This window comes from Delphinus delphis, chromosome 1, assembly GCF_949987515.2.
Source record: "Delphinus delphis chromosome 1, mDelDel1.2, whole genome shotgun sequence".
NCBI classification, from domain to species: domain Eukaryota; kingdom Metazoa; phylum Chordata; class Mammalia; order Artiodactyla; family Delphinidae; genus Delphinus; species Delphinus delphis.
The window spans coordinates 108,761,298-108,782,962 of NC_082683.1; the positions used below are offsets into that span (position 1 = coordinate 108,761,298).

The window sequence follows — 21,665 nt, forward strand, 5'->3', positions numbered from 1 at the left end:
CTGCATTGAAGAGTAGCGCCCACTCACTGCAACTAAAGAAAGCCCGTGCACAGCAATGAAGAACCAACGCAGCCAAAAATAAATAAATAAAGCCATTTAAAAAAAAAAAAGTTTAATAAGGGGATATCCTGGAGTTCAAAATGTATTTCTTATTATTTTTTAAAACAATAACAAATGAACATTATGGGGCTATGTTCTTTTTCAAAAAATTTTTCATCACAATTATACATACATAGAGCTTAAAGTATCAAATAGTTCTACACAGGTTATTATGAAAAATATTAGTTATTCCCACTTCTTTTCCTCTCATAGGTAACCATTTCATCTCTTTTAGCTTGTTTTTTGTTTTATTTCATCTTTTTAAAAAATTTTATTGAAGTATAGTTTATTCATAATGTTGTGTTAATTTCTGGTGTACAGCAGAGTGATTCAGTTATACATATATATTCTTTTTCATAGTCTTTTCCATTACGGTTTATTACAAGATACTGAATATAGTTCCCTGTGCTATATAGTAGGTCCTTGTTGGTTATCTATTTTATATATAGTAGTGTGTACCTGCTAATCCTAAACTCTTAGTTTATCCCTCCCCCAGCCTGTTTCCCCTTTGGTAACCATGAAGTTTGGTTTTTATGTCTGTGAGTCTGTTTCTGTTTTGTAAAGAAGTTCATTTGTGTCATATTTTAGATCCCACATATAAATGATATCATATGATATTTGTCTTTCTCTGTCTGACTTCACTCAGTATGATAATCTCTAGCTCCATCCATGTTGCTGCAAGTGGCATTGTTTCATTCTTTTTTATGGTTGAGTGATATTCCAGTGTGTGTGTGTGTGTGTGTGTGTGTGTGTGTGTGTGTGTGTGAGTGTGTGTATACACACACACATACCACATCTTCTTTATCCATTCATCTGTCCACGGACATTTAGGTTGCTTCCATGACTTGGCTATTGTAAATAGTGCTGCTATGATCATTGGGGCACATGTATCTTTTCAAATTAGAGTTTTCTTCAGATGTATGCCCGAGAGTGGGATTGCTGGGTATTATGGTAATTCTATTTTTAGTTTTCTGAGGAACTGCCATACTGTTTTCCATAGTGGCTACCCCAACTTACATTCCCACAAACAGGTATAGGAGGGTTCCCTTTTCTCCACATCCTCTCCAGCATTTGTTATTTGTAGATTTTTTTAACGATGGCCATTCTGATTGGTGTTAAGTGGTATCTTATTGTAGTTTTGATTTGTATTTCTCTAATAATTAGCGATGTTGAGCATCTTTCCATGTGCCTATTGGCCATCTGTATGTCTTCTTGGGAGAAATGGCTGTTTAGATCTTCTGCCCATTTTTTGATTGGGTTGTTTATTTTTTTGTTATTGAGTTGTATGAGCTGCTTGTATATTTTGGAAATTAAGCCCTTGTCAGTAGCATGGTTTGCAGATATTTTCTCCCAGTATGTAGGTTGTCTTTTTGTTTTGTTTATGGCTTCCTTTGCTGTGCAAAAGCTTAAAAGTTTGATTAGCTCCCATTTGTTTATTTTTGTTTTTATTTCTATTGCCTTGGGGAGACTGACCTAAGAACACATTGCTACAATTTATGTCTGAGAATGTTTTGACTATGTTCTCTTCTAGGAGTTTTATTGTGTCATGTCTTATATTTAAGTCTTTAAGCCATTTTGAGTTTATTTTTGTGCATGGCGTAAGGGAGTGTTCTAGCTTCATTGATTTGCACACAGCTGTCCAGCTATCCCAACACCACTTGCTAAAGAGACTATCTTTTCTCCACTGTATATTCTTGCCTCCTTTTCAAAGATTAAGTGACCATAGGTGTGTGGGTTTATTTCTGGACTCTCTATTCTGTTCCATTGATCCATATATCTGTTTTTGTGCCAGTACCACACTGTTTTGATTACCATAGCTTTGTAGTATTGTCCAAAGTCTAGGAAGATTATGCCTCCAGCTTTGTCATTTTTCCTTTTGGGTTTCTTTGGCAATTCTGGGTCTTTTATGGTTCCATATAAATTTTAGGATTATTTATTCTAGTTCTGTGAAAAATGTCATGGGTAATTTGATAAGGATCACATTAAATCTGTGGATAGCTTTGGGTAGTATGGCCTTTTTAACAATATTAATTCTTCCAATCCAAGAATATGGGATATCTATTTCATTTTATATTTACTTCCATACCTCTATTATAATTTGATTATATTACTCCTACTTGATGTTTCCTATTCAAGCAATATTGCTTAATTACCTGCTATTGAAGATGGGACTTTAGCTCCATTTCCTCCCCCACTCCACTACATATTCGTACCTTTTCATCTGTCCTATTTTCTTACTATAGTCAAATTACAATATTTGTTAGATTAATATTCAGTGTTTATACTGCTGTGACTGTAAATAATGAATTTAGCAGAGCCATATAGAGAATACTATCCTTACTTTTTACTTTCTTTTAAACATTTTAAAATTATTTTGAAAATAATTAACCCATTTCATAACACTTCATAAAGTATCCCATTACAATTCTAATTGGGTTTTTGTTAAATTTATAGTTTAACTGAAGAAGAGTCACTATTTTTATTAAATGTGGTATTCCCAACTAAATGTGTGATGTTTCTGTTTTATTCATCTCATCTTTTGTTTCCCCAAATAAAGTTTCTGTTTTATTCATCTCATCTTGTTTCCCCAAATAAAGTTCTGTCTTTTTATGTTTCACATATGCCCCTTTAAATTATTCCCAAGTATTTTATATTTTTATTACAATTATGAATGGGATATTTTTTCTTTGTATTGTTGGAACGGAGTAATTATTTACCAGGAGTCAGAATATCTGGTTCAAGTACAAGCTCTCCATTGGGTAAATCCTTAACATAGCTTTGCTGAGATCTGTTTTATGATCTATTAAAGGGTAATAGTAGTACCTCACATTTTTTTAATCAGCATCAAAATTTAAACAAAGCAGAGCTTGTGAAATTACTTTTTGAATTATAAAACTGTAAAGCAAAAATAAAATATTTAGGTATATAGAAAGAAAAGCTGTTATTTTTGTAGCAGTATCTCATATGCAACAACTTTTCTGAACTCTTCTGTTTCTTCAAACAATTTTTTAAACAGCTTTATTGAGGTATAATTGACATACAATAAACTGAACATATTTAAAATTTATAATTTAATACTTTTTTTTTACCCCCTTAACCATTTTAAAATGTACAGTTCAGTAGTGTTAAATATATTCACATTATTGTCAGTTGAATCTCAGAAATTTTTCATCTTGCAAAACTAAAACTCTACCCATTAAACAACTCATTTCCCCCTCCCCTACCTCTGGCAACTACCATTCTACACTCTGTGAATTTGACTACTTTAGGTATCTCATGTAAGTAGAATCATACGTTATTTTTCTTTTTGTGACTTGCTTATTTCATTTAGCATAATGTCCTTAAGGCTTTTTCATGTTGTAGCATATGACAGGATTTCCTTCCTTATTAAGGCTGAATAATTATATTTCATTGTACATGTATATCACATTTTGTTTATTCATCTGTGGATGGACATTTAGGTTGCTTCCACCTCTTGGCTGTTATGAATAATGCTGTCATGAACATGGTTATGTAAATATCTCTTCAAACGTCTGCTTTTAATATACCCAGAATTGGGATTGCTGGATCATATGGTAATTCTATTTTTAAATTTTTGAGGAAATCGCCACACTGTTTTCCATAGCAGCTGTACCATTTTACATTCCCAGCAGTGCACAACAGCTCAAATGATTTTTTTGATTGACTAGGTAAACAGTTGTGCCTTTTGGAAAATAATACTAAATTTTTTCCCTCACTTAATTTTAGTTATTTTTTTGTATCATATGTTGATGTTGGGAATATCTCATGCATCTCGTCAATTCTAAGATGCCATCAGTTGTAAGATGCACTAGTATTTTATGTACTGCCAAGAGAAAAAAGCTACCAATTAAACAACACACGTTGATTATAAGATGCATCCCAATTTTAGGAACAATAAAATGTGAAAAAATGTGCACCTTAGAATTGATGAAATACTGGATAATAATGATAGTAATGTGCCTTTTCCTTAAAAAATTGATAAGGTCAAAATCCATAGTAGGATATATTTAATTTCTGGCTAAGCCTGACAGACTAAACATACTTTTAAACTACTTCTTCCTGAAAGCTCACTAAAGTAACATTAATGGATTTTAAGAGGCATAAACCTGCAAAGAGAAGAGGATGAGACACAGCAGATGAGAACAGTCAACAGTTTTTAGAAAATGAATGTTTGAATGAATCAACATGACTTTGGTTATCATGGAAGAATTGGTGAGAGGCATGTGGAAGGTTACAAACAAACAGGCAGTTAACCTAAGAGGAAAAAAAAAATGTACAAGAGAGGAAGCCCTGGTACAGTACATGATTTAGTTGTGAAAAATGTTTACATGCTTACAATAATCAATACTCATTATTGATTTAATTAATTAATTAATTTTTTTTTTGGCGGTACGTGGGCCTCTCACTGTTGTGACCTCTCCCATTGCGGAGCACAGGCTCCGGACGTGCAGGCTTAGCGGCCATGGCTCACGGGCCCAGCCGCTCCACGGCATGTGGGATCTTCCCAGACCGGGGCATGAACCCGTGTCCCCTGCATCGGCAGGCGGACTCTCAACCACTGCGCCACCAGGGAAGCCCTTGATTTAATTTTTATTGAGGTGTTGAAGGAAGAAGAAGTGAGAGTGTAGGAGTGGTATAAGAAAGCTAAAACTTATTTATTTATTTTATTATTATTATTATTTTTGGCCGCACTGTGTGACCTGTGGGATCCTAGTTCCCTGACTAGGGATCGAACCCATGCCCTCTGCAGTGGAAGCATGGATTCTCAACCACTGGACCTCCAGGGAAGTCCCTAAAACTTATTATTTTTAACAGCAAGTCAACATTGTCTAAAATTAATAAGTTAAAAAAAAATTGATAAGTTAGGAATTAGCAGCATAGGCATGACATTTAGAATTATGAAAGGAATATCACAAAAAACTGTTTACAGTGCTTTAAAGTATCTGTGTAATGAGGCTGTTGAATCAGGAGACTTATTTTTTATTTTTATTTTTTGGAGACTTATTTTTATTAGGCACCTCTTAGTAATACACATTTAAAAAATTATGTATGTCTTTTACCTTAATAAAAAATTTTTAATTAAGGGAAAAAGGAATCTAGTGTGGTAATATTTATGTTTTTCACTCAGGGCTAGTCAAGCAGTATAATCCTGATTAGAAATGAGTGAGGAGAGAACATTTTTACTGCCCCATGTGAAAATAGGTCACTTAGAGCTGCTGGAGTAGATGTTCACTCTGGGTAGATGACCCACCTCTGCCCTGGGGAAACATTCATCAATATTTAAGTGCTATTACTAGTCAGACACAGTTCTAGGTATTGGGGAAACTGAATAGATAAACCAGTATTCATTTGTTTGTTTTCCCTCTTTACTTCTCTCCCAGCTTTTCAGTAACTGATTTAAATTTGACCTGGAGCAGCTGAGTCTTTTGGCGATAAACAACAGAATGTTCAGGTTCTTCAGGACATTGGTGGCAGTTCTTGTTGAGCATCGCCTCTGTGAATATGATCCTCTCTAAGTGAATCCTTGCTTATACGGCTAGGGCTGGGGAGACACTGGCATAATCTTTCCATTAGGCAGTCCCAGGCAGGATATTAATTAAGAAGGATATTAAATTCCTTCTTAGAGGAATTTAACAGCTAAATGATGCTAATATAAATGATAGTAATAGTAACTATTTATATATATTTATATATACTTTACAAAACTATTAACATCTTTTATCTCATTTTGTTGTCCACCTACAAGATGAATGTTATTCCTGTTTTACAGACTGAGAGGGTTTAAGTGACTTATTCAAGTGCATATTGGTAGGTGACAGCTAGAATTTGAACTAGTCTCTTAACTTCAGTCCTGAATTCATTCTGTTATGCAAATATTTTCCCTTAAAAGACTATGGGGAATGATTTCTGCCTTAAGGAAATCAGCAGTTTTCTGATAAAGATTCAAGTGGGCCCCTGCCTGGTGTCTGTGTAGAGTTGTCCTTTCAGTAACTCACTGAGGTTAGATCCTGAATGCCCTAGACAAATGGTTCTATTTGTTCTTTTTCTTTTTTTTCCTCCCAAAGATCAGTTTTCCCTTCCATTAGATTTTTTACGTTTTTCTTGGAGTGGAGGAGGAGTAGGGTAAGGTTGGAAAGGGGGTGTATGTTTCATATGGCTGAACCAGGAATAGTTTAGAATTAGCATATTAGAATATTATATCTGGGTACCTTCATGCCTGTATCAAGTCCTCTCTGAAAGTTTTTCGGTTCATGGTCTCAGATTTATCACTTCCTCTCTTCCAGTTGTTACCACCCTAGATTAAGGTCTTGTTTCATTTCATGCTTAAAGTACCACAACATCGTTGATCTCCCTTGTTTCATTCTCTCCTTGGCTTAAATCATTTGGGCAGTCATATACAGATCAATCTTTCTTAAAAAACAACAGTAACAACAGTTTTTTTATTATTTATTTTAGCTCTCTACTCTCCTTAAGTCTAAATTCCTGTGCCTGCTCTTTAGGATCCTTCATACCCTATTAACCTACCCATTCAGAATTATTTTTCATTGTCCCCTAACGTGTACCCTTTATTCAAATCAGGCAAGTCTGTCTCCTGAATGTATTTAAGGTCAAACCCATTCCTGTTTCCTGACTTTAGCTTGTAGTTTCTTCTATTCAACCTCTCCTTTGAGGTCCAACTGAGACTTCCTTGATAACTATGGTTAGCAATAAGCTCTCCTGTTCTGGCTGCATGTATCACTTACTATTTATGTCACACATTTTTTGCTACTTCACTATTATCTTTAATACAGTATTGTATACTATCTTGCAGTGTTCTGTAATTCTTTCTCATGTATAAATTAACCAGAATTTAAATCTCTTAACAGGAGAAACCAGATCCCTCACGTGCCTAGAACAATCCTTGAGCACATACCAGACACTCATTAAATACTACTTATTCCAGTAAATATACCCATGTGGCAGAGTTTACTGGTGATAACAGATGGATAAGAGTTATTGTGAAAATGAATCTATGTCTCTTTATTTTTATCAAGAATGTACTTGATACTAATTTTTACATTTCTTTCTTCCCTGCCTTGTTTTGGTGACAGGCTGTTGATGATGTGAAAAAAGGTTACATCAAAGCAGAGGAAAAATCCTACCAATTACAGAAGCTGTATGAACAAAGGAAAATGGTCATGGTAGGTTTATGTCTCCATAATCTCTTTATAAAATGCCCCTTTTTATCTCTTTTTTTAATGTAATTTAATTTTATATTGGAGTATAGTTGATTTACAAAGTTGTGTTAGTTTCAGATATACAAAAAGTGACTCAGTTATACATATATCCATTCTTTTTCAGATTCTTTTCCCATATAGGTTATTACAGAATATTGAGTAGAGTTCCCTGTGCTATACAGTACGTCCTTGTTGATTATTTATCCCTATTTTACATATAGTAAAATATAGAGTGTATATGTTAATGTGTATATGTTAATCCCAAACCTCCTACTTTAATACATATAGTGTGTATATGTTAATCCCAACCTCCTAATTTATCCCTCCCCCCCACCATTCCCCTTTGGTAACCATGAGTTTGTTTTCGAAGTCTGTGAGTCAGTTTCTGTTTTGTATATACATTCATTTGTATTATTTTTTAGATTTCACATATGAGTGATATCATATGGTATTTGTCTTTCGCCTCCTGACTTCCTTCATTTAGTATGATAATCTCTAGGTCCATCCATGTTGCTGCAAATGGCATTATTTCATTCTTTTTTATGGCTGAGTAATATTCCATTGTATATATGTACCACATCTTCTTTATCCATTCCTCTGTTGATGGACATTTAGTTGTTTCCATGTCTTGGCTATTGTGAATAGTGCTGCAGTAAACATTGGGGTGCATGTATCTTTCCGAATTTTGGGTTTCTCCAGATACATGCCCAGGAGTGGGATTGCTGTATCATATGGTAGTTCTATTTTTAGTTTTCTTTGGTTTTTTGTTTTTTTTACTTTTTTATTGACAGAATTTATAGCAGTTTCATATTACAGAAAAAACTAAGGAGATAGTACAGAGTTCCTATCTTAATATGGTACACTTGTTATATATTAACTAAAGTCCAACAATTATTAATTTCCTTAGGTTTTTTTTTTTACATCTTTATTGGAATATAATTGCTTTACAATGTTGTGTTAGTTTCTGCTGTACAACAAAGTGAATCAGCTATGTGTATACATATATACATATATCCCCATATCCCCTCCTTGTTGAGCCTCCCTCCTACCCTCCCTATCCCACCCCTCTAGGTTGTCACAAAGCATTGAGCTGATCTCCTGTGCTCTGCAGCAGCTTCCCACTAGCCATCCTTTTTACATTTAGTAGTGTATATATGTCAATGCTACTCTCTTACTTCGTCCCAGCTTCCTCTTCCCTCCTCAAGTCCGTTCTTTATGTTTGCGTCTTTATTCCTGCCTTGCCACTAGGTTCATCAGTACCGTTTTTTTAGATTCCATATATGTGCGTTGGCATACAGTATTTGTTTTTCTTTTTCTGACTTCACTCTGTATGACAGACTCTAGGTCCATCCACCTCATTACAAATAACTCAATTTTGTTCCTTTTTATGGCTGAGTAATATTCCATTGTATACATGTGCCACATCTTCTTTATCCATTCGTCTGTCGATGGACATTTAGGTTGCTTCCATGTCCTGGCTATTGTAAATAGAGCTGCATGAACATTGTGGTACATGTCTCTTTTTGAATTATGGCTTTCTCAGGGTATATGCCAAGGAGTGGGATTGCTGGGTCATATGGTAGCTCTATTTTTAGTTTTTTAAGGAACCTTCATACTGTTCTCCATAGTGGCTATACTAATTTACATTCCCACCAACAGTGCAGGAGGGTTCCCTTTTCTCCATACCCTCTCCAGTATTTATTGTTTTATAGATTTTATTTTTCAGTATTTTTAATGAAGTATAGTTGATTTACAATGTTGTGTTAATTCCTGCTGCACAGCAAAGTGATTCAGCTATATATATATATATATATACACACACACATATACACATACTTCATTTTAATATTCTTTTTCATTATGGTTTATCATAGGATATTGAATATTGTTCTCTGTGCTGTACAGTAGGACCTTGTTGTTCATCCATTCTGTATATAAAAGCTTACATCTGCTAACACCAACCTTCCACTCCATTTTTCCTTCAACCTCCTCCCCCTTGGCAACCACCAGTCTGGTCTCTGTGTCTGTGTTTCTGTTTCGTAGATAGGTTCATTTGTGTCATAATTTAGATTCCACATATAAGTGATATTATATGGTATTTGTCTTTCTCCTTCTGACTTCATTTAGTATGATAATCTCTAGTTGCATCCATGTTGCTGCAAATGGCATTATTTTGTTCTTTTTTATAGCACTGAGTAGTATTCTATTGTATATATGTAACACATCTTTATCCATTCATCTGTTGGTGGACATTTAGGTTGTTTCTATGTGTTGGCTATTGTGAATAGTGCTGCTATGAACATAGGGGTGCATTTTTTAAAATAAATTTATTTATTTTATTTATTTTCATTTTTGGCTGTGTTGGGTCTCTGTTGCTGTGTGCGGGCTTTCTCTTGTTGTGATGAGTAGGGGCTACTCTTCATTGAGGTGCGCGGGCTTCTCATTGCAGTGGCTTCTCTTGTTGCCGAGCACAGGCTCTAGGGGCACGGGCTTTAGTAGTTGTGGCACTCCAGCTCAGTAGTTGTGGCTCGCGGGCTCTAGAGCACAGGCTCAGAAGCTGTGACGCACGGGCTTAGTTGTTCCACTGCATGTGGGATCTTCCCAGACCAGGGCTCTAACCCATGTCCCCTGCATTGGCAGGTGGATTCTTAACCACTGCACCACCAGGGAAGCCCGCATATATCTTTTTGAATTACGGTTTTGTATAGATATATGCCCAGGAGTGGGGTTGCTGAGTCATATGGCAGTTCTATTTTTAGTTTTATGAGGAACCGCCATACTGTTTTCCACAGTGGCTGCATCAGCTTACATTTCCACCAACAGTGTAAGCATGTTACATGCACGACAACTACTGAGCTGGTGTGCCACAACTACTGAAGCCTGTGCGCCTAGAACCTGTACTCGGCAACAAGAGAAGCCACCACAATGAGAAACCCGCACACTGCAACGAACACCCAACGCAGCCAAAAATAAATAAATAATTTTATTTATTTATTTTTTAAATTAATTAATTGTATTGGAATAAGAATGGAAACAAATTAGCCACTGAACTTAAGCCCATAGTCTTATATCTAGGTGGAATAGTTATTTTATCACTCATGTAACAAAAAGGGAACCATCCACCAATGTTCTGCATACCAACAGGCTGAAATAGACAACACAAAAATCTTTTAAATAGAATTAAGTTTTGGGACTTCCCTGGTGGTCCAGTGGTTAAGACTCTACGCTCCCAATGCAGGGGGCCTGGGTTCAATCCCTGGTCAGGGAACTAGATCCCACATGCCACAGCTACGAGCCTCAACTAAAAAGATCCCGCACACGGCAACGAAGATCCCGCATGCTGCGGGGCAGCCAAATAAATAAATAAATATTTGAAAATAAATAAAAATGTTTTTTAAAAAATAGAATAAATTCTTGGCAGAATTTTGGTAAAGGGAATTTTGCTATGTGGGAGACAGGATTTTAAAACTCAACTTCCACCTCTTCTTTAAGATAATGGTATTGTCTTCTATATATTAATGCATGATTCTGACCAACACATCTGCATCTTCTACGAAAAGGGCTATCCACCTCTGCAATAGTTCTTTGCCTTTGTCAAAGCCAGCAGAATCAAAGTAATTTCATAAGGCCTTCTGAATATGGAATACAGATTGTTTCTTTGCACATATAGCACTCTAAACACACTAGCTTCCATTTATACATTTAACAAAAAATATTTGTTGAGCACCAAGTGTGTGCCAGGCACAGTGCAAAGTGCTAGAGAAATAAATAGGTTTGGGTTGTTCTGTGGCAAAATATAGAAAATCTGAGTTTAACAAGCATAGTAATCTATTATGAAATTATTTTTTAGACTCAAGTTTGTATCTTGTAATCCTCAGTTAAGAACACAAGTGCAGTTAGTACATTGATAGGTTTCCCCGTGGGTCATCTGAACTGAGTATAAAATATGCTTCTCTTGAAAACCTAGTGCCGGTGTACAAGTGTGTACCGGCCCCATAATACTGCAGTCCTATTTTAAAGACCTCCCCCCTGACAAAAGTTTGGGTTTTATTCAGGTATCAGTGTTCAAAGACATTAGCCTAGTCAATGGTCAATACATTGAAACTACCACCTCAGATGGACCCTTCAGAGCCCGTAGGTCTTGATACCATTATAACAACTTAGCACAGTTGATAGGCCTGAGATTAGGCCGTATCACTACGATTAGTTGCCAGATCACTGTGAGACCTTCAGCAATTCACAAACTTGTCACTTTCAGTTTCTTTTCTGAAAATTGGGGATGTTCAGGTTGTTAGCTCTCAAGTAGAATCTTGACAAAATATTCCAAAGTTAACAGATAAATAAGCTTTGTGTAAGTTCCCTTGCTCTCCGAATACAGAGGACAGCTCATACCTTTGCCATAGTTTGTAATACCCAGTGTGATCAAAATGTTTTTGTTTTTTTACCGGTTTGCAAAGTTAGATTGAATCTCAAATTAGGATGGTTGAGAATATAGTGTACATAAGACTTGTTTTTTCTTTTTTCTCTCTCTCTCTTTTTTTTAAGTCTTTAATATTTATTTATCTTATTTTTGGCTGCGTTGGGTCTTCGTTGCTGCACGTGGGCTTTCTCTAGTTGCAGGGAGCGGGGGCTACTCTTCGTTGCGGTGCACGGGCTTCTCATTACAGTGGCTTCTCTTGTTGCGGAGCACGGGCTCTGGGCGCGCAGGCTTCAGTAGTTGTGGCTCGCGGGCTCCGTAGTTGTAGCTTGCAGGCTCTAGAGTGCAGGCTCAGTAGCTGTTGCACACAGGCTTAGTTGCTCTGTGGCATGTGGGATCTTCCCGGACCAGAGCTTGAACCCGTGTCCCCTGCATTGGCAGGCGGATTCATAACAACTGCACCACCAGGGAAGTCCCTCTCTCTTTTTTTTCAACTCTCACACAAGCAGTGAACATGTGTAACTTATATCTTGCCATTGTTGAACTGACAAATAAGAAGTTTCTGGGTTTGGGGTTCCCTGGTGGCGCAGTGGTTAAGAATCCGCCTGCCGATGCAGGGGACGTGGGTTCGAGCCCTGGTCCAGGAAGATCCCACATGCCGCGGAGCAAATAAGCCTGTGCGCCACAACTACTGAAGCTGCACGCCTAGAGCCCGTGCTCCACAACAAGAGAAGCCACTGCAATGAGAAGCCCGCGCACTGCAACGAAGAGTAGCCTCCACTCGCCACAAATAGAGAAAGCCTGCATGCAGCAACGAAGACCCAACACAGCCATAGATAAATAAATAAAATAAATAAACTTATTAAAAAAGAAAAAAAGTTTCTGGGTTTGTGTTTGTCAACATAATTTTTAATGATGTCACAAAAGGCAGTATTATGTGGAAGTCAGTGTTTCTCAAAGTGTAGTTGCCAGCCCAGTTACATGGGAATCACTTGTCAAGCCTGCTCAAAATGCAGATTTCTGGAGCCCACCTCACATTTACTAAACCAGAACCTCTACGGGTATGACCTAAAAATATTTGTGAAGATTTTTACAGAAGCACCCTAGTGAGTCTGCAACTTTAGGTGCTTGAGAAACACTACCCTTGGAATTTGGGAGAGTTGGCTTCCAAGTTTCCTCTCAGGCCTTTATTTCAATTTTAGATCTGGTTTGACCCTTGGCAGGTTGTTTGGGAGAACAGAGAGTTCTCCAGAATGGACCTCCATCCCTCACCTAAAGTGTTTTGCTCTGTTAAGTACTGTCTCTGCTTTAATAACCGTCCTGTTTCAGTATTTACCTATCTTGCTGAACATTGAACATTTATAAAATGTCCCATGCCATACCTGTCCTCTTCTCTTGCCTGATGTGCACCATCATCTAAGTGGTATACAAGTCAAGGAAGGTAATTTGGGATACATATTTAGCTACTCAGAATTTAATATGAAAGGAGAATAGACAGGATAATTTTTTGTTTGAAGTACATAGCTACACCCTTATGTAAACATGTTTGAAAACAAAAATTAACTTTCCTTTGGAAATTTAGATGTATGTAAAATTTTAAATATTTATTCTCTATGTTTTCTGCAAATCGAGGAATGTAGAGATTGCCCATTTAAAACTGAGAAATACTACCTGACCTGATAATCTCGGGAAAACCTTAAATTTCCCCAATGACACCTTACCTTAATGGAGCCTTTAAAATTTTTTTTTAAAGCTGTCATGTATTGAATACCTAATTATGTACTAAGTACTATGCTAAATAGTTTTCAAGGTCACAAATAACTGTATGGTATAGATGCTATTATTATTTCCCTTTTTTAAAAAAAATTTATTTTATTTATTTATTATTTTTTTTGCGGTACGCGGGCCTCTCACTGTTGTGGCCTCTCCCATTGCGGGGCACGGGCTCTGGACGCGCAGGCTCAGTGGCCATGCCTCACGGGCCCAGCCGCTCCGCAGCACGTGGGATCCTCCCGGACCGGGGCACGAACCCGCGTCCCCTGCATTGGCAGGCGGACTGTCAACCACTGCGCCACCAGGGAAGCCCTATTATTTCCCTTTTTATGGAAGAGGAAACAAAGGCTCCTAGGATTTAATAATTTGCTAGAGTTCAAATAACTTGCCCAAGGTTACAGAGTTAGGAAGTTATGGGTCCAGGATTCAAGCCTGGGGCGTTCTGGGCCCAGGCTCTTGATCACTACTCTGTGCTGTTTGCTGCTTGTTATAACCCCAGAAGAGTTCTCTCCTATCATCCACTGCCTGTCATATTTACCAAAGTATAGATAGTAGCCAGCGATTTATTTTTGTTCATAGTGCCAGTAGAAGGCCTAAGCAGTTTATCACTGGTTCAGGATGGGTGATGGTCAAGGGGGATGGATGGGGTAATGGAGGGAGACAGAGAAGAAAAATGATGCAAATGAAGTATTTTGGCACTTCTGTATTGACCCTGTCCCTGTGTTCTTGCTACCCCTTTATAAGTTTTCACCTTTAAAGTTGCTATTATTTTACCCAAGCAGAAGTAAATACAAAGTAGGGAAGGGAGCCCGTGGTGTAATTTTTTTTCCCCCTGGGCCCTTAGGTCTTCCCGGAAAGTCCCTGGTGGCAGTAGAGACAGTCTTAGGTGCCATTCCTTGGTACCAGAGCCATAGGTTGCCTAGGGTCCTTTTTGTGCCTGTCTCTTCTTTTCTCTTGGTGAGGCGGAAGGCAGCTCTCCAGTGTATTCTAACCTCCGTACCCATCTAGGTGAAATCAACTAGGGTGCTAGACCTTTGTCTTCTCTCTAACTCTCTGCGCACATCACCACTATGCCTTGTTCTTCCTGTGTGACATGCAGATGGGGGTGTCACACAGACTTGAGACTATTTGCTTGTTTCCCCGGCAATCACTGAGGAAACCAGGTCAGAGTCCCTGCATCTTCTTTTTTCCTTATCATCTTTCCCTATTTCTCTTCTCTCCTTCCCATTCATTATCTTTTACTCTCTCCCCTCTCAACTCAACATAGTGAGTTAAGTAAGAGAGAGGCCAGCCTTAACTGTAGAGGAGAAGGGACAAAGAGTTCAGAGGCCTCTCTGGGTCAGTCTTGGCGCATTGTACCTGTGAGGGTCACGTATGTCACTTGTTCTGGGTCTAGATGCTTTTTAAGGAGACATATATGCGGGAGACCCAGGGGCAGTGGGGCTAAATGGGACTAGTTGGTAATAGAGAAAGGATCAGAGGCCTAGAAATTAAACCTGGCTTCTAATCCTGGTTGTGCCACTTACTATTACCTGTGACATTAAGCAAGTCTCATTATTATTCTGAGTTTCTGTAAAATGACTAACTTTTAAAGTTTCCTTCAGCTTAAACTTTTTATGAATATGAGATTTGGGATAGCTTAATCCTCATCACTGAGATCATTCTAACTTTTGATTGGAGAAGAGATGAGAAACATTAGCTCTCTTACCTTAATTATAAGGATAGATTTGATTCCATCCCTTAGGTACAGTGAAAATAGAGGGCTGGACTAAATGGCATTGTGAGTTCCCTCTAGTCCTAGGGCTCTTGGTTGCGGTATCTCTTCTGGCTTCATTTATATATATAAGTAGAGAAAGAGAGCAGGGTTGGAAGTATGGAGTTGGAAGTTAGAAGGATAGTGGATCATCTAGGAGCCCTGTCCCAGCTTGGCAATGGACGTGAGACCAGAGGCAAGGTCTCCAGGTTGCGAGGTTTCTCTCGGTTCTTTTGTGTGCCATCGCAGCAGCTCCTGATGACGGTGTAGTTCCATAGTAACACTGTTTCTCTTTCCTTTTTTCTCTAGTACCTCAACATGCTAAGGACTTGTGAGGGCTACAATGAAATCATCTTCCCCCACTGTGCCTGCGACTCCAGGAGAAAGGGGCATGTTATCACAGCCATCAGCATCACGCACTTTAAACTGCATGCCTGCACTGAAGAAGGACAGCTGGAGGTGAGAGTTCATTTAGCATGTAGCTGGGAAGTCAGGGGGCATGGTCCAGGAACACCGGGAATACTTTGATACTCACTTGCTATGTTTTAATTCCTCCTTGTGGGGGAAATGATATCAAGACTGTTTTGACTGGGGTAAATAGGCTCTGGATCTACACTGCTCCTCACCTTCACTGGCTGCTTACACTGACTTTTATTCTTCTGTCACAGTCTTTTCCCTGAAATGATGTAGACATCTCTACTGATTTCTTTTCTGCTGTCTGGTTCAGAACCATCTTACCTAAGCTCCCCAGCATTCTCAAACTTATGCTCTTGTTCTCGGTTGTTTAGAACCAGGTAATAGCATTTGAATGGGATGAGATGCAACGATGGGATACAGATGAAGAAGGAATGGCCTTCTGTTTTGAATATGCTCGAGGAGAGAAGAAGCCTCGATGGGTTAAAATCTTCACACCATATGTGAGTGGTAGTTGGGGAAGCATGCACGGGGAAAGTAGATTGGGCTTAAAGTTCTCCTTAAGCTAAATGCGTAAATGGAGAGAGCTGTAGAGCTGTTGTTTTGAGATCTGAATCTGTTTGAATCCTAGAGCCCCAGGTTCTTCCTGACTTTCCTTTAGGCCTGAGTAGGATTGGCAATTTCATATCCCACTTGACTCACAGTTAACCACTAGAAGGAGCCAGAGAATAGCAGATGAGCCAGGCCTGGGTTTTATGGAGCTTGTTAAGGTTTTTCTCTAGGCTGAGCAAGTTTGGAAGGTGACTCTGGGCAGGAGTTCAAAGGCATGGTCCTTTGGTGCCTGGTCTTGAGAAGCCAGTGAGTGTTGCTCTGTTTTTTTTTTCAGTTCAATTACATGCATGAATGCTTCGAGAGGGTGTTCTGCGAGCTCAAGTGGAGAAAAGAGGTAATTCTAAACAATCTTGAATTGACCTTTTTATCTTTTTTTGTTTGTTTGTTTAAAATCTATAGTCCTGTGGCCAAATACCTGGGGCCCTCATCTCCATCTGTCTAGGAGTATTAGTTAGAGACTGGTTATCCCATGTGAGCCAGGATATTCTTCCAGAGAGGTTATTAGCCTTGGACGCTAAACGGACTATGCCAAAAAGCCCTTCTTCCATCGTCTAGAGATTGGCCATTGGCTACAGGCTATTCCATCTCTCATGACTTCATGCACCCTCCTCTGCTTGTTTTTTGTCAGTCGCCCTCCGTGTTCTTCCTGACCCAGAAGGGCAGCTGTCCTCAGTTTTAGCCATTCTGACTGGGTGAGACGTGAAAGAGTCTGTCTAGGCTAACCAGGAGTGCGTGTGCATGAGAAGGTTTTTGCTGCTGCTTTCCTGCTGTCTGTATATGCCAGTGCTGGAACAGAATTTAAAACATTCAGAATAATTAGCTACTTACTCTCAGAGAAGATGTTTCCAAGGTTCAGAGGGTAAAGTCAGGAATAAGAAAATTTATATTCTTGGTATAGTAGAAAGAACATTGGGCTCTGGGAATCAGATCTGGATTCTCTCCCAGCTTTTTTTCTCTCTGTGATCTTGGACAAATCAGCCTCCCTGGATCTCAGTCTTCTCATCTTTCCTCATCTGTGAGACAGGAAGGCTGAACCAGATAGTTAATATCCTAGGTCCCTTCCAACTCTAAAAGGCTATGATTCTTGATGGAAAGTTATATCAAGTGAAGAGGCCAATCAGATCAAGTCATCCATCCAGTCATACGTTTTCTGTGTGAGGGGTTGTCTCTAGATGGGAGGAGATGAGGACACCTAAGGCTTCCCAGTAACTCTTTTCTTTTTTTCCTTTCAGAACATTTTCCAGATGGCGAGGTCACAGCAGAGGGATGTGGCCACCTAGCCTTTCGTTACCCTCTTCCCTTCTCTTCACCCTCATCCTCTTATCCCTTTCGTCTCCCATGTCAGACAGAGTAACCATTAACACGAAAGAAGAGAAAAAGGAAAAAAGTCATTATATTCAAAAGCCCTAAACTAAATATTATTAATAATCCCTCTGAATTTCATATCTCTGGAATTGAGCTGGTAGAGAACAACAGATGGGTCAGCACCAGGAGTCAACTGAGTTAAGACAGGAAAAGAAATAAGCCCAACCGACTCGCCAAAGGTATCTTTGTCTTTTCAACTGGGCCTCATACCAACAGACTCTCCTTGTACTATATTTTTAGAACTGGAACTATGAACTCCATCCATTTGCACTGTTCAGGCATATATATGTATGTATGTAAAAATTATATATACACAAATTAGCTGCACGTATATACATATATATATTTCTTTTTAAATTTCATATTGATGGCAGTACCTTTTTTAGCTTGTGTTTTTACACACCTTTCACTAGAATTCATGACTTCTCTCTTGCTCTCTTTATTTTGAAACAAACTTTAAAAAGGAAAAAAAAAATTTACAGGGAAAAATACCTCTCCTCATGAAGGACTTGAAAAGTTTACAACCTGCTTGGGTTTTCCCCTTTTTTTGTATTGAATGAAGATTCTGGATCATGGGTTGCCATAGAGTCTGAGGAGCAAGGAGCATAGTTTCTTTATCTTCCAAGAGGCTGCTGGGGAGGAGAAAGAGGTGTGTTTCTCAAGGGCAGCAAGGCTGCAGATCTGCAGCGAGAGTCTAAAGACTTGGTGTGGTCTCTCTTGATTCCAAGACAACTTTCCTGGTCCATCTCTGTCTCTTCCACTCATGGCTTTTAGCCACATTCCACATCTTCCTGCTTCCCGAGGGCCCCCTGTATGGTTTCCCTCAACAGGCCTAGAATGAAGGGGAGGGCAGGCTCAGGAGGTTGACGCCACAGACACCTGAAACACTTAGTGGTCATGATTTCCCATTTCCCCGCTCGTTCTGAAGCAGGGATGGTACTCGGGACCAGAGTTAAAGCTGATACCTTTAGGCACAAAGATTGGACTTAAGTAGGGGGAGGGAAAGAAGAAAGTCCCTATGAATATAAGCTATTCCCTACTCCATTGCTGACCAATAACCACCCATAACTATTACATTCTCTGTGACTTCCTTAAACGCCCATGTTGGGGAAGGATCTGACAGCATCCCCAAGGCCTTGGGGAAACTTGGAAGGGTCGGTGGCCCATGCCGGGCAAACCATACCCCGTCCAAGCCAGCTGAGGACCCAGGAAGGAGCAGTAGTAATATGGTTGATTTGGGTTGGATCTCAGCTTTGAATTAAAAGGAACCTGAAGGAAAATCTTTTTGTCCCTCAAAGAGCTCCTCATCTGATCTTGCAGTTAGACCTTTTGAGACCTGAGAGCTACATGCCAGGATCTGGGGCCAGGGCTGACTGGGGTAGAGCAACATTCTCAACCCCCAGCCTCCAAAGGTACTGCATTGGGAGCTCTGATGCAGTCAGGCTCCGATGCACATGAAACATTTTTGAGCCTTCTTTACTTTTTTCCTTCTCTACCTTCTAAGCAGAAACCTCCATAGGATGGCATCTTTTGCTTTGTCTAACTGGGAGGCAACCATAGTTGGTTGTAGTCGACTCCACTGAGCAGTGTTGGGGTGGTTTGAAGTTTCTGTTTTTGTAACTTGTTTTTGCAGATTGTTGTGAGGCCACTTTGCTTTCTCTCTCACTCTGTTGTCTTGGCAGGCGCTTGCCCCAGGGGGTGTGGGATCATATAGGACATCCTATCTTTCCTCACCTTCTCCAAACCCAGGTGGAATCACAGAGTGCAAAATGTAAGAAAGCTGAATGTTTAAAATTGCAGGGCGTGATCCCTGATTTGGAGGCTTTGGCACAGAATTAACTTCTTCTGGCTTAAATGAATTTAATAATGAGCCAAGGGACCCTGGAAAGAAGGTATGTTGATTGCCCACTCCAAGATGCTGAAGAGGCTTTTGGCACCAGCTTCGTTCAAACTTTAAAAATAGCAGTTTGCCCCTATTCCTTCAGAGTGGGAGAGGAATGAACAAATCCGGGAGTCCGTGGGAAGCCCAGATGCTGACCTGTGATGTGAGAGTAGCGGGGATGCCTTTAGCGTGCATAGACGCTGCTCCTGTGTCGTTCTGACCTGGCACTCACTTGGTGCTTGGAGATTGGGTGAGGGCCCTGTAGGTAGTTAGCCTGTTTGGCCCCTGCTTGAGGCTGTACCACTAACAAAGCCCCAGCTACAGTGAGAAGGGGAAAGCAGGGAAGCCCTGGAGGACAGCGCCGCCTTCTCTCCCACCCACAGCAGCGTCCTGCAATGGAGGCAGAGGTCGCTGTGGCTGTACAGCTCCATCCAGTCAAGCTCTTCTTTGCACGAAGCAGTGTTAGTGTGATACCCTTTCCCCCTGCTCTGCACTTCCTTTCTTGAATCCCTACCACCTTTCTCAGTCCAGGGTTCTGCCCAGGGAGTCTTCTGCTCAGTCTCTTTTTGCAGTTTGTCTCCGGGAAATAGAGAGGCTCCCCTTTCCCCCTACTTTGCCCCAGCAGAGCCAGCAGGATCTCTCTGATCTCTTGTTGTCCTCCCTTCCCAACGGAGAGTTTCTATCCATAAAAACTCAGAGTTTTTATGGATCAGGAGAAAATGCAGGCCCTGAGACACCTATCCCTGCAGAAGGGGTTCCCTTGGGCCATGCTTTGGGTTTTCTGCTCCTTATATTTTTATTTTACTCTCCATTTTTCTGCCCTCCCCTTGCCCTAGGTCTAAGCTCAGCACAGGCGAGTGCTCGGGGCAGCTCCTAGGCCTGGACAGCTCTCAGGGAGGAATTAGAGAAATGTTCAGCATCCCCGTGCCTGGCCCATCCAGTTTCATCCTTTAGTTACGCAGGCCAGTAGCTTCGGGTTATCCCCTCTTATATCTGCAAACCCAATGCTTGGAGCAGCAGCTCTAACAGGAGGTGATACCTCTCTCTTTCATTTCAGAATTTGCCAGCTTAGGGGCCTGGCTCTTGAAGGCAGTTTTCTTAAAGGGGACTGCATCCTGGGTGACCCGAACTCTCCAGACCTAGAGGGACAACTGTGTCCTCCCTTCTCTGCTTCATGTTCTCTGGCTGGATTGATTCAGCGGTAGAAACCATTTGGTCTTTTGCACCCCAGCATACCGCTAGGTTCCTTCCAGAGTCACTGTGTCACATTAGCTTCCTTTTGGAGGGAGGGTGACGTGGTTAAATACTCAGATAGCAGAGGCAGTGGGTGCGCATCTTCAGTTCCCCATCTTCCGGTTTCACCTCCTGCCCTCCTCTTGCCCTAAACCTGAGCACATCATGCCAGGCCTCACTCATACAGGATGGTGTCAGCTCACTCCTCAGCAGTAATCTAGGGTGTGTGGGAAGCTTAAGGCTCTGGGGAAGAACAGAATCGAAGAGGGGATGATGTGGGTGGAGGCACTGGCCAACTAACTGCTAAACTTGGACACCAGTTTTATATCACATCCCCCTTTGTAAGCCAGTGAGCAGGGCTTCAGTTTTCCCCAGACCATGCACACTTTTAATTTATTTGAGAGAAACTCTAATTGTATTTTCACTGCAGTATCTTGTATTTTTTATTTGTGATTTAAGAAATGTGAAGAGAAAATACACAGACACATAATGGCTAACAGTGTTTCTTTCATTCCTTGTTCTAGAGCTAACCACTCTAAAATTGTTTGGTAATGTCACTTAGTGTAATTAATTGTAACATATTCTTTTAAATAAATTGATTTATTGATGAAACTATTCTTTGGTTTCCTAGACTTACAAATCCTTCGGGTTGTGTGGGAAGAGGTGAAGAAAGACGTTTGAGATTTGAGTTTGAATGATCAGTCTGAAAATGGGAAGGAACATCTGACTAGTTCTCCTGACCAACTAGCTAGTGAGGCGGTTGTTTGAGAGCAGGAGATGGGGAAGGGTGGGAAAAGGAGAAGCTGGGAGGCCCCTGGTCCAAAGTTCTATTTCCAGAAAATTCCTCCTTTGAAAATTCCTTCTTCCCCCTCAACCCTC

The 21,665-nt window shown here is 39.9% G+C and overlaps 1 protein-coding gene across 2 annotated transcripts in view; it reads left to right on the top strand.

The window, feature by feature from the left end:
• The window catches only part of SNX27 (sorting nexin 27), an 83,664-nt gene extending 62,269 nt beyond the window's left edge, over positions 1-21,395 (top strand). For both annotated transcript variants that reach the window (XM_060029936.1, XM_060029942.1), the window contains exons 8-12: positions 7,212-7,301; positions 15,590-15,739; positions 16,069-16,197; positions 16,581-16,640; positions 17,539-21,395. In XM_060029936.1, the coding sequence (XP_059885919.1) occupies positions 7,212-7,301; positions 15,590-15,739; positions 16,069-16,197; positions 16,581-16,640; positions 17,539-17,586 (477 nt within the window). In that variant the 3' untranslated portion in view covers positions 17,587-21,395. The remainder of the gene's footprint in view (positions 1-7,211; positions 7,302-15,589; positions 15,740-16,068; positions 16,198-16,580; positions 16,641-17,538) is intronic.
• The last annotated feature ends 270 nt before the right edge of the window (positions 21,396-21,665 follow it).